General features: G+C 37.0%; 1 protein-coding gene across 1 annotated transcript; it reads left to right on the top strand.

Moving 5' to 3' along the window:
- Positions 1-12415: 12415 nt before the first annotated feature.
- Positions 12416-13554, top strand: LOC122310209. The gene is made up of 4 exons (XM_043124089.1): positions 12416-12497; positions 12597-13078; positions 13150-13273; positions 13433-13554. Exons 1-4 carry the CDS (start codon positions 12416-12418, stop codon positions 13552-13554), a joined length of 810 nt encoding a protein of 269 aa, XP_042980023.1.
- Positions 13555-14214: the final 660 nt, after the last annotated feature.

The raw sequence follows: 14214 nt of genomic DNA, 5'->3' as shown, positions 1-14214 counted from the left end.
AACCCCAAACTGTTTTGAATATTAAAACTCCAAAACATATTGGGGTTTCAATATTAAAATCCCAAACATAATTAAGGGTTTTGCATTGCAATCCTAAATAAATTAGTTTAGTGTTTAGGATTGCTAAAACCCAAAACATAATCATAATATTCACATCTCAAAAGCTACCCAATAAGTCTGTATCAAAATAAGTACTAGAGAGAGTGCTCCATAAATACAGACTTGAAATAAAATTACTAAGCTAAATCACTAAGCAGTACGAACACAAGAGTATTAAGTGTGGGATACTTAGGTACTACGAATTAACCATTACAAGAGTATTTGGTGTGGGATACTCAGGCAGTACGAATTAACCATTACAAGAGTATTCCCTTATGGTAGTTCGAATTAACCATTACCATGGCTTAAGTGCTTATAAAAAGGTTGGGCACCATCAGCATTGGGTGCCTTGATTTCGCTTTGAAAACTAGTTACTTGGGTCCCATTCGAAGCTTGTTGACTGTACTTTGTCAACCCATGGGACTCCACTCTATTTTAATCACTCAATAGTGGATAGGGGTGTTCCACTAGGATAATCCCTCCATTTGAGCATTGGGGGTCATGATAAAGTTTAACAAATGCGATGCTTCAAATTATACTTGAGATTTTGCATATTTTGATGTGTTGGGACATGCGATGCAATGTTACCAATCCTCATTCATGACAGATAAAGATGTAGTGCATCTATCATGAATATAATAATATGCAATATTTGCAGTGAAGAATTTTTTTCTTAAGCAATATTATGCACTAGATATGACATATCCCAAACTAACATAAGATAACAAAAGTCCAAAAGTTACAGTACTTGTCCAAAATGTTTGTAACATCATTAGTATTGGAGACGGGGCTCCTCATGTACATAATAAAACTGACATAATAACTACTAGGCCTAAGGAGTAGCTCGCCTAACTCAGCCAAGATAACCATAGTCCTATCCAAAAACCAGAGCATCGACGTGATGAGCACCTCGTGGTTGCATTGCTATCTAATCGACCTCGTCCAGATGATCCTTCATGGACCCTCCTAATCTGTGGCACCCCCAGCTCCCACTTGGGATATGGCGGTGATTGAAATGCGAGGATATGTAATACAAGGCTATACATCTCTCTCATACAAGACATATAATATGCAATGCTCTTAGATATACTAGCAGTATGCAATAAACGTACAACGAAAAATAGCAAAAGGTAAAGTGATCTAAGCAATGCCTTAGGCAATTGCATTGTATATGGTACAGACTAAAAACAATTTTTACCCAACTTTGTCACATCATTGACATCGTCAATCAAAAAATAGTCATCAAAACATAATATGAGTTTGTGTCTCCCATAACATGGGACCAAATACTTCTCAAAATATATCTCAAGTCTCAAAACACTTCCCTCATGGGTAACAAGGTCCCAACTCTAGACATCTCTCTCTCTCTCTCTCTCTCTCTCTCTCTCTCTCTCTCTCTCTCTCTCTCTCCTTCTTATAGCGGTTCATCCTTCACATGCTTCTCCAAAACCTGATCCATATCCCTATTATTGAGACATCAGAACTCCTTAATAAACTGGAGGATCTTAGAGATCTCTTGATCTATAGCCTCCAGGTGCTCCAAAATAGTGAGTTTGGGACTACTTATGTCTATCTTAGGCACGATCATCTATGGAGGAGGCGCTATTCTCTTCCTCTTGGCCATAGGTGTCACCTTCTAATCTTGTAACAACTTCTACCATTCTAAGAGAGGAATGATAGTGGAAAAAATTGCAATAGTGAGATTTTGAGAAATCTCAATAAGTGATCACCCAACATACCACAATTAACACAAGCATACAAGAGGTATATCATGCAATGCATGCATGGACATGTACTTGGCTCATGACTAAAGCTGAACCATGAATCATGCATTGTTAACTTCTGAAAACTTGTAACAGAGACTTGACATTTTCAGAAAATAACTTTACTTTCTTTTCTTTCTTATTAACATTAACAGAACTTGTCCTTTTCAGAGAATATCACAATATTTGCATAGAGTGATCCATAAAATATGGGAGCTCTTTTGCTTGTTTAGAGAGTGGAAACAACATGGTTCCCCTTTGTACCGTGTGGTCTTGCTAGTTACCGCACCATCACTAGTGTGTATACTGTGATGACTATGTCTTAAACATAACATAACTTATTAACTCGACAGTACTTTGTCAGGTTACATGCCTTATGCACCCACTAGCGTTAGGTGCTACCTCGCTCCAACATTCTTTAGAAGAATTCATCTGAGGCACATCGATGACTATTTGTAGACCCAGGGTTACCACTCCATTCTTAAGCACTCCGGAGTGGACAGAGGAGTTCCACTAGGACATTCCCCCACCCTAGCACTTGGGGTCATGACAAAACTTTTTAAACTCATTTCATTTTCAAAACCTTTAGATTTATGTCATTTCAAAATGTTTTTGAAAACACTTCTTGTTCGAAATCACTTCTCCCAAATGCATGTGACATGAGACTTAAGACATGGGTGCTTATACTTGGACATGTGCCATATGAGATACCATGCATGAAATAACCAAGCATAACATGTTTAATTCATAGCATGATACTATAGAACTCCTAATATATTAAACACACACATGGAACTAGGTAAACTAGTTGTAACAGTCTGCTAGAAATTCAATGGTGGAATTTCTATAGACTTTAGGAATCCTTTAGGAATCTCATGAAAACTCCGTAATTTTTCACGAACCGACTAATCGCAAAGGTTTTAGTCTGTCAACATAGTCAATGTTATCACTGACTATGGTGCCAGAAAGGTGATTTTAATTGTTTGAGATAGTTAGAAGTGTCAGAATACATTATGGTTTACGCCACTAGATTCAGTTGATTATTTAGGATTTTATGGCACAATAAGCCATTTTCATAATTTTGGACGAAACGCTTGTTCGAAACAGTAAAATTATTTTTTGGGGCACTTCAGGGTTGAGTTTTGGTAAATGATTTTCACTGTAGGTTAATATGAATATTTATGATTTTTTAGTACTAAGTTTATTATACATTTTTTTGGAGTGAATAGTAACCTCAATAAGCATACTATGTGCAGTATTTTCAAAATCACAATGTGTAATGTCCAAATTAGGTTAGAGAAGTTTTATTTTGAAACTTGGCAAGATCTTAGCCACATAGTGAATAGTATTAGACACTTGGCACAAAGAGGAACCATTAGATGGATTTGTGAAGGAAATCAAGATGTGAGATCATGCCATCTAAGCAAAACTTTTTTTCATCCAATCAACCAAATTGAGTTAGATCAAAAAGGGCTTCAACCCTAGTGAAACCCTATATGGTTGGAATCCAATTGAAACTCCAAAAACTTGGTTGAAACTGAAACCCTAAACGGTTTCCCCAAACCCTAAAGTTGGCCTTTAAACCCTTTTTGATCAAATTTCTAGCATTTTATTTAATCACTTGATTAAATAACTTTCACATGCTATTAATTTATCAAATTCTTGTTATGACATAATCATCCAACCTTTTAAACCCTGTAAATTTGATTGGGTCAAGAAAAATTGAATTTGGGCTTGATAGCATTTCAAAACCTAACCAAACCCCCTATAAACCCCAAATTGAATTCCACTTGGTTGAGGCCCACCAAAGCCCATGAATTTGGCCACTTTGGCAAAGCTTCTTGAAGAAGTTTCCTCTCCCACATGGCATAACATCCACTACCCTTGGCTGCACCCAATAGTGCCTTGATGTGAAGGAGAATCCACCTTATCAACCTCCATACCTCACAGCTTTTGCAGGCAGTCCTTTGTCCCTCACTATTCTCCACTTTATGTCACATAGACACCTCTAATCAAGGGAATTCAAGCCCATATCTTCCCCCTCTAGAAGTATATAGTCGTGCAAGACACACTTCTTTCTCTTTAATCACTTCTTTGCCCCATTATTAGAGAGAAATCCAAAAGAGCTCTCACGGGTAGATTTCTGGATCTTTTTGTGTAGAGAATTTTGACCTTTTGTAAGTATTTTCACATGATGACTCCTTCATAAAAGTTATTTCTCTTTAAGTATAGTTTTCATAGATATATTATTTGTATCATTGCATGGTTATTTGGTTGGTAAAATGTATTTCTAACCATGGAAAGGCATTCTGGGCGTGAAACTAGACAGTATGTTATGTTTTGGAATTTTTGACCAAGCTAATGCCCTATCTTGGTCTGAAATGTTAATGGAGTGTTGTTAGCATGTGTTTAAGAGTGTTAATTTAGAGTTTTTTTTTTTTTGCATGAATAAAGCTTTTGATGATAGATTTTCTTAGATCTAGAAATTTGGAAACTGGAAGTGGAAAAATAGTTTTTATTTGGAGAAAATTTGAATATTTCATGGTTTGATCTTACTCTAAAGGCTTTGATATTTTTATAAGATGATCCTAAGTCTCTTATTTTCATGTTATAATGCTATTTTGAAGATATTTAGTATTAGTTTCAAAGATATGATTTTTCTATGCAAGAGGATTTCCGTTAGGCCTAAGATTTGATGTTTTTGGGTTAAATCTATGTTTTATTGATTTTTTAGCCATATGATTTTAATTTTGATGGCTGAATATTCTTTAGGACACATTTGTAAATCATTTGATGCTTTAGTTTGAAGATCTCACATTCTTAAGCCATTGATCAAGAGATTTATCAATGTTTGTTAAGAAAAAAAGTTTATGTTTTTAGACTAAGTGTAAAACAAAAACTCTAAGCGTTATTTTGTGATTTTGGTGATTTTAGTTTTATGATTTAAATCATGGTTGACCTTAGGATTATGTTATGAATATGTTAGAAGTAAGATTTGATTTTTTGGAATTCTTGGAGATGTTTTGATTTAGGGTTAAAGCTTGTGATTCAAGTGTTGGATCTTTTTACAAAAAAAGTTTGGTGTTGATTATTGACTTTTTCTAAATGGATGCTTTAAGTATGGTTTTAAACTTAGGATAGGAAGATCTTTGTTGCAAAATTTTGATTTAAGCATGAGTTTTGAAGTTGGAAGGAATTGCAACAAAAATCAAGAGAAATGGCCTATGGATGTTTCGGCCATAATGTGTTTTCCATAGTTGTGATTTGTTTTTAATTTTTTTGAGTTAATATTTGAGTTTAGGAAAAAATTTACATGAGCAATGTAAATTTTGAAAATTTTTGAAGTTGAGATGTGAAATCCTTAACTTAGGGGTAAAATGGCCATTTTCTCACATATAGAGGGTAAAATGGTAATTTTACTCTAAGTTGTCTCTTTTACACATTTCTAATTGTTAGTAATTAAATTTCTAACTTTTAAACATCGTTTTACAATTCCTTGTGTTTCGCACTTTATTTTCATAGAACGGAACAAACGAGGTAAGTTTACTCTTTACTTACTATCAGTTTTTTGTGTATGTGTGATAGGTAAGGAAACTACAGTTTATATTTGTATGTTGTTATATATGCCATGCCATGCCATGTCATCACATGTTTATCTATTACACAAATTATTCTGTCATGAAATATTTATCTGTTACATAATATATTCTGTCACATGTTGCTATCGATTGCAAGAATATCACATTACATATGCCATCTGTTATATTTATGTCATGTCATGTAATATTCATTGTCACATGTTACGCCATGTTACAAAATATTATCTGTTACATGTATGCCATGTGTGGAGTTATATTTTATTTTACGTGTGTTCACAATAAGTGTGGAACAAAAAATTCATGGGGCCACAAGAACTGTGAGCATGAAGTATGAGGCTACAACAACTATGGAGCATACACTACGTGAGACACAACAATTGTGACACGTAAAATACGTGGGGCCACAACAACTGTGGAGTACGTATTAAGGCACTCACAGCTGGTGTAGATACCTGTGTTGTGATTTAGTAATCGGCAGGGACACACGGCTCAAGCGGAGCCGTGTAGCACCCATATGGTCACTTTATTAATTAAGTCTATTGAACAAGATTCCAAGTTTGTGTATTTCACGTTCAAGTGATGTTCACGTTACATTATGTTCAAGTTTACGTTCATGTCAAGCTTCAAGTTCAGGTCCATGTTATGTTTCAAGTTCACATCCATGTTCATATCACGTCTAGCTAAGTTTTAGTTTCAGTTCAAGTTATGTCAGCTCATGCCATGTTATGTCAAGTTATGTTATATTTACTATTGATTTTGATGGTGTATTTATACCTTTATTGCTATGCATGCATTATTAACCTGTGTAAAAGTTTCCTGTTAACATGATGAGATTTATAATCAAATCTCACCGTGATAGTCTCAACTACCATTCCCCCCAAACGGTAGGCAATGTGTCAGGATTATAATAGGGAGCAGACAACGATAGGCTGGAGGAGGTTGACTAGACAACGCAAACACGACGGGAGCTTACAACTTCCATAGTTAGTTTTTGGACACTATTCTGGCCTTGTTGGTCGAGTTACATGAGTTACTCGATGAATTTCCTCAATAGTGTATTTTGGTAATGTAAATATGGAGTCTGGTCTCCCACATTTTTGAGATTATAGTATTCTGAGACTCGTATTGAAATTGTGGATGTATATTTTATTAAGTATGCTTGGATTATGATTTAACTATTTGGGATATTATAAGTTTGGTGCATAGTATTGCTCAGAAAAAAAATTACCTGCTGCGAATATTGCATAATGCTAGATGCATATTAGGAATATTGCATCTTATATGTCATGAATGGGGGTAGGTAACCATGTGTTGCATGTCTTGACATTTCAGATATCCGTTTGATCCAAAGCAGAATCTGGGGGCATCACAGGGTGGTATCAAAGCAATACATCTCTGGGTTGTAAATCCACATGTCCTTAGGAAATGCACCAAAGACTAGGCTTGAAATTTTAGTCTTCATTAGGCTTGAATTTCTTGAAGTATAAGAGATAGTACGTGGTTTTTATAAGTGCACTTGTGTGTTTTTATAAGGGATAGTAAGCTGTCACTCAAGTAGATACAGATGCTTACTCCTTAAGAACTAAAGGAGCTGGCGTCATCACTAGTATTTTACTAGAACCTCTATATTGTTAAGCTTAGTTAAGTTTGATTGGATTGCAATTGATGGTATTAGTGCATTACTGTTATTTTGGGTAATTACAAGTTATTGATTGTGGTTTTGGATTTAAGTGAGTCCCTGTTGTTGGTGATTGTGGTTTTGCACGAGAGTTCAGTTTGGAATCTGAATTGTTACCTAGTTGATAAGAGTAACAATTCTCATTAGGAGTTTTATTTTTTTCATACCAGTGTAGATATAGTATACCTTTTAGTAATACAAGGAAGGGTATTAAAGGTTGATGAGTTGTATTTGGTGTGTTTGAAGTTTGTTTTTGTAACAGCTCGCTAAAAATTTAATGATGAAATTCAATGTTTGAAGTTTGGTGTTGATTATTAGATTTTTCTATATGGCTATTTTAAGTATGGTTTTGAAACTAGGATAGGAAGATCTTTGTTTGCAAAATTTTGGTTTAAGCATGAGTTTTTGAAATTGGAAGGAATTGCAACAAAAATCAAGAGAAATAACCTATGGATGTTTAGGCCATAATGTGTTTTCCATAGTTGTGATTTGTTTTAAATTTTTCTGAGTTGATATTTGAGTTTAGGAAAAAATTTATATGAGGAATGTAAATTTTGAAAATTTTTGGAGTTAGGATGTAAAATCCTTAAGTTAGGAGTAAAATGGTCATTTTCTCACATGTAGAGGGTATAATGGTAATTTTACTCTAATTTGTCTCTTTTACATATTTCTAATTATTAGTAATTAAATTTCTAACTTGTAGAAAATCCTCTTACAGTTTCTTGTGTTTCGTGCTTTATTTTCATTAAAGCGACAAACGAGGTAAGTTAACTCTTAACTTACTATCAGTTTGCTGTGTATGTGTAATGGGTAAGGGAACTACATTTTATGTTTTATGTTGTTATATATGCCATGCCATGCCATGTCATCACATGTTTATCTGTTACATGAATTATTCTGTCATGAAATACTATTTGTTACACAGTATCTTCTGTCTCATGTTATGTCACATTATGAAATATTTTCTGTTACATGTCATGCTATGTTATGAAATATTTTTTGTTATGTTAATGTCTCAAAGTACGTCATGTCTGTCATCTTACGTTCATGTCACGTTATGCTACATCAAGACTTCTATCCTTTCGTATTAATGTCACGTTATGTCTCAAATACAGTTTGTGTACCTTGAAAATAGTCATGTTAAGTTATTCATGTCAATCACTACCCTAAGTGCTAGGATGTGGTAATATCCTAATGGAACTCCTTTGTTTCATTAGGATGTGGTAATATCCTAATGGAGTATCTAAATAGGTGTGAAATTCCTTGGGTTGACGAAGTACAACTCAAATGTTGTGAATGGGGCCTAATTAGCTGGTCATTGGAGCGCGCCAGACACTAACGCTAATGGAGTCATATTTTATTTTACATGTGTTCATAGCAAGTATGGTACAAATAATTCATGGGGCCACAACAACTGTGTAGTATAAACTACGTGGGACACAACAATTGTGACACGTAAAATATGTGGGGCCACAAAAATTGTGGAGTACGTATTAATGCACTCACAGCTGGTGTAGATACTTGTGTTGTGATGCGGTAATGGTAGGGACACACGGCTCAAGGGGAGCCGTGTAGCACCTATATGGTCACTTTATTAATTAAGTCTATTAAAGAAGATTCCAAATTCATGTATTTCACGTTCAAGTCATGTTTCACGTTACGTTATGTTCAAGTTTACATTCATGTCAAGCTTCAATTTCATGTCCATGTTATGTTTCAAGTTCACTTCTATGCTATGTTTCAAGTTCATGTCCATGTTATGATTCAAATTCATGTCACGCCAAGCTAAGTTTCAATTTCAGTTCAAATTATGTCAGCTCATGCCATGTTATGTCAAGTCACATTATGCTTGTTATTTTATGCCATGCTATGTCAAGTTATGTTATATTTACTATTGACTTTGATGGTGCATTCATACCTTTATTTCTATGGATGCATCATTAACCTACATGAAAGTTTCCTGTTAACTTATTGAGATTTGTAATCAAATCTCACTGTGGTAGTCCCAACTACCATTCCCCCCCTAATGGTAGGTGATGTGTTAGGTTCAGAACAGGAAGCGGAGACTGGTAGGCTGGAGGAGGTTGACTAGACACCAAAGATGCGATGCGAAGCTTTCAGCTTCTATAGTCAGTTTTTTTTTGGATAGTATTCTAGCCTTGTTGGTCGAGTTACACGAGTTACTCGACGAACTAGCTCAATAGTATATATTGGTAATGTAGATATGGAGTCTAGTCTCCCATGTTTTGAGATTACAGTCTTCTGAGACATGTACTGTAATCGTGGATATTTATTTTATTAAGTATGCATAGATTATGCTTTAATTATTTGGGATATTATAAGTTTGCTGCATAGTATTCAAAAAAATAAAAATTATCTATTGCGAATATTGCATAATGCTAGATGCATGTTAGGAACATTCATCCTATATGTCATGAATGGGGGCAGGTAACCTTGTGTTGCATGTCCTGAAGCTTCAGATGTTTGTTTGATCCCAAACAGAAATCTGGGGTGTCACATAGAGGTATCAGAGCAATACGTCTCTGGGTTGTAAATGCACATGTCCTTAGTAAATTCATCAAATATTAGGCTTGAAATTTTAGTCTTCTTTTGGCTTAAATTTCTTGAAGTATGGGAGATAGTACGTGTTCTAATACGTGTACTCTTGTGTTTCAGGAAGTGATACATGACTTCCAGTAGGATACCTCGAAATCCGGAGGGAGGCATCAATCATGAGAATCAGAATCCCCCAATGGATGGAGGATTAGCTGAAGCTATACGTCTACTCGTTGACGTGCTTAGACAATAGCAACAACATCAAGCGCACGTACCCAGACCCGGAGTTAGGGGTTGTCCGTATGAGAAATTCTTGATCCATCGCTACCCGAGCTTTTCTGGTAATGAAGGACCACTGAAAGCCAAAAAATGGATTATGGATCTCGAAAGGACATACGACATCTGTGGTTGTACTAAGGATCAGAAGGTTCTATATACTGGATACCTATTCCATGGAGAAGATGGAATATAGTGGGATACACGAAGGCAACTCCTAGTTAGGGAACTAGGAAGTCTCGCTGCATATCATGGGAGAGATTTAAGGAAGAGTTTGACAATAGATTCTTCCCAGATTCTGTCAAACAGCTGAAGGCACTGGAGTTCACAACTTTAACTCAAGGCAGTTTGACTGCAGAACAGTATGCTGCTAAGTTTATGGCGTTTGGAAGATTTGCACCATACTTGATTTCTACTCAAAGGATGTAGGTGCAGAAGTTTCAAGCAGGACTTCAGCCAAGGATTTGTAGTCAAGTAGCTTGCTTAAGAATAGAGAATTACTAAGAGTTGGTAAATGTGGCTGCAATAGCAGAGGCTGAGCAGAGAGGTCTGGTGATCCAGATCAATTACGAATGAAAGAGGACCATGCCGTTTGTTGCAAGCGGTAGTGCTGAGAAGAAGTGGTTTTTTTTTTCCAGCCTGACGAAAGGCAAGGGAATAGTCACAGGAGGACAAATGCCATTTGTTTATCCGTTATGCCCTAAGTGTAGAAAGCGTCATCTTGGAGAGTGTCGCAGTGGTTATGGATTTTGATATCGATGCGGGAAACGGGGACATTTGATCAGAGATTGTCCCAACACCGCACAAGGTAGTGGAGATGGTGATCAGAAGCCAAGGCCCCACATCCCAGCGCATGTGTATGCTGTTACCCCAGGTGATATCGATGTTGATGCATCAGAGGTTGAGGAAGCTGGCATCATCACTGGTATTTTACTTAAAGTCTTTATGATTTTGTTATTTATTTGAGTGTTAGAATTATTGTTATTAATAGTATCACATTATCTTTTATTAGGAAACGTCAATCTGTTAAGGTTCACAGCTTGTGTGCTATTCGATTTGGGCGCATTGCAATCCTTTGTGTCTGCAGCGTTTACATGGATTTGTAGTTTGCAAACTGAGCTATTATCTCAACGGGTTGTGGTGTTTCTTGATGGGAATATGGTAGCTTGTACTCGTTTAGTTAAGGATTGTCCTATAGAACTAGAAGGAAGGACGCTAAAGGCTGACCTGCTAGTATTCGGTCAAATGAAGTTTGACCTAATCTTGGGGATGGACTGGCTATTCAAGCACTATGCTAAGATAGACTGTCAGAAGCGAGAAGTGGTGTTTGAATCCCATGTGAAGACAGAATTAGATACGCGGGAGCATCAGTTAAGGCCACCCCACCAGTGAATTCAGCTTTACAAGCTAGGAAGTGTATTGAGGATGGAGCCTCAGCTTTTCTGTTGATGATTGTGGAGAAGACAATGGGGAGTGAAGAAATCTGTGGGATACCCATAGTTGAAGACTTTCTAGAAGTTTTTGCCAATGAGCTACCTGGTTTACCACCAGATAGAGAAACAGAGTTTAAGATAGAGTTGGAACTAGAAACAGCTCCAACTCACAAGGCCCCATATCGTATGGCCCCTGCCGAATTGAAGGAGCTCAAAGTGCAGTTGGAAGAACTTTCAGAGAAGGGTTTTTTTTTATCCACCCTAGTTCCTCACCGTGGGGAGCACCGATACTATTCATGAAGAAGAAAGATGGATATATGAGGATGTGCATAGACTACAGAGAATTGAACAAGGTGACGATCAAGAATAAGTATCCGTTACCCAAGATCGAAAATTTGTTGGAACAACTACAAGGAGTAGTAGTGTTTTCAAAGATCAAACTATGATCCAGTTATCATTAGTTGAAAGTTAAGGAATAGGATGTGCAAAAATTGCCTTTAGGACAAGGTACGACCACTACGAGTTTTTGATAATGCCTTTTGGGTTAATCAATGCCCCAGCTGCATTCATGGACATGATGAACAGAATATTCAGACCCTATCTGGATAGTTTTGTTGTCGTATTCATTGATGACATCCTAATCTGCTCAAACAACGAGGAGGATCACATAGATCATCTAATTATGGCTTTGACTATACTCAAGGACCCAGAGCTACATGCCAAACTTAGCAAGTGCGAGTTCTGGCTTGATGAAGTGAAGTTTTTAGGTCATGTGATCTCTAGTGGAGGAGTAGCAATGGACCCGAGCAAGATTGAAGCAGTAACGAGTTGGCAGAGACTGACCAGTGTGCATGAGATTCGAAATTTCTTAGGATTGGGTGGTTATTATAGGAGGTATTTTGAAGGATTCTCTAGTTTGTCTGGACCACTCATTGCATTGACCAAGAAGAACGTGAAGTTTGTTTGAACGATAAGTGCGAGTCAAGTTTTCTTGACTTGAAGAAAAGACTTATGACTGCACCAGTACTCACATTGCTGGAGCCTCATAAGCCTTTTGTAGTGTATAGCGATGCGTCTAAAGCAGGACTAGGATGTGTGTTGATGCAAGAAGGGAAAGTAGTTGCTTATGCTTCACGTCTACTGAAGGATCATGAGTAGAATTATCCTACACATGATTCGGAATTAACTGCAGTGGTTTTTGCTCTTAAGATTTGGAGACACTACTTGTATGCCAAAAAGTGTGAAGTTTTCACATATCACAAAAGCCTCAAGTATATGTTTAAGCATAAGAACCTTAATATGAGACAGAGAAGATGGTTGGAATTAATCAGTGACTATCAGTGCGACATCAAGTACCACCCTAGAAAGGCCAATGTGGTAGTTGTTGCTTTGAGTCGCAAGAGCATATCGGAGGATTTGTATATCCTGTCGTTAGAAGTAAATTCCCTCTTATGCAGTATGAGGAAACTGTTGATTGAGAATCGTAGTCAACAAGTCATTTTGACTGCCGTTCAGGAATTCATTCCATTGGATTGGGAAGAACTGAAAGACCGTCAGAAGAAAGATAGTAAGCTTGCAGAAGTCATCGGGAAAATTGAGAAGTCAGAAGGACTGATGGACTTTAGCATCAGAGAGGATGGGACTTTGTATTACAAGAATCGAAGGGTCATCCCAGTAGGCTAAGAATTAAAAGGAAAGGTGATGAAGGAAGCTTATAACACACCTTACACTGCTCATCCTGGTAGTACGAAGATGTACCAGGATCTGAAGCAGCATTTCTGGTGGGAAGGAATGAAGAAGGACTAGCAGAATTTGTGAACAAGTGTTCTGTATGCAGATTAGTTAAAGAGGAACACCAGAAGCCAGCAGGTGAGTTGCAACCATTGCCAATCCTAGAATGGAAATGGGAGGATATCTCAATGGATTTTGTAGTGGGTTTTCCAAGAATCTCACCAGGAAATAATACTATCTAGGTGATAGTTGACCGTTTGACAAAAAGTGCTCACTTTATACCCATCAAGAATACAGATTCTCTAGAGAGACGGATGAAAATTTATATAGCAGAGATTGTTAGATTGGATGGAGTGCCTAAGACGATTGTGTCCGATAGAGACCCTCGTTTCATGTCACGATTCTGGCAAAGTTTGTAGGATTCGATGGGAACTAGGAAGTTCAGTAGTGCTTACCATCTACAAACAGATGAGCAAACAGAAAGGATGATCCAGGCTTTGGAAGATATGCTAAGAGCTTGTGTGCTGGAGAATGAGGGGAATTGGGAGAAGCAACTACCTTTGGTAGAATTTTCTTACAGTAATTGTTTTCAGGCCACCATTCAGATGACACCTTATGAAGCCTTGTATGGCTAAAAGTATAGATCATTGTTGTATTGGGACGAAGTAGGGGAAAGCAAAGTGTTTGGGCTCAAAGTCTTGCAGGAGATAAAGGATCAAGTCCACATGATTAGAGAAAGGATAAAAACTTCACAGTTACACTGATAATCGAAGGAGAAGCATATAATTCGAAGTTTGAGATTGGGTCTATGTGAAGGTATCCCCTATGAGAGGAGTAAGCCATTTCGGAGTGAAGGGAAAATTAAGTCCAAGATACGCGGGACCCTATGAAATTGTGGAGAAAGTGGGAGGAGTTGCGTACTGTCTGGAGTTGCCAACTGAGTTCCATGGGAACCACAATGTATTCCACGTGTTTGCATTGAAGAAGAGTTTTGGGAACCAGATACGAACAGTGGTGGATCCTGCTAGTGTACGTTTACAATCCAACCTGACCTACGAGGAGAAGCTGGTACATATAAA

Source organism: Carya illinoinensis, chromosome 5, assembly GCF_018687715.1.
Source record: "Carya illinoinensis cultivar Pawnee chromosome 5, C.illinoinensisPawnee_v1, whole genome shotgun sequence".
NCBI classification, from domain to species: Eukaryota; Viridiplantae; Streptophyta; class Magnoliopsida; order Fagales; family Juglandaceae; genus Carya; species Carya illinoinensis.
This window is presented reverse-complemented; position numbering and strand designations above follow the sequence as displayed.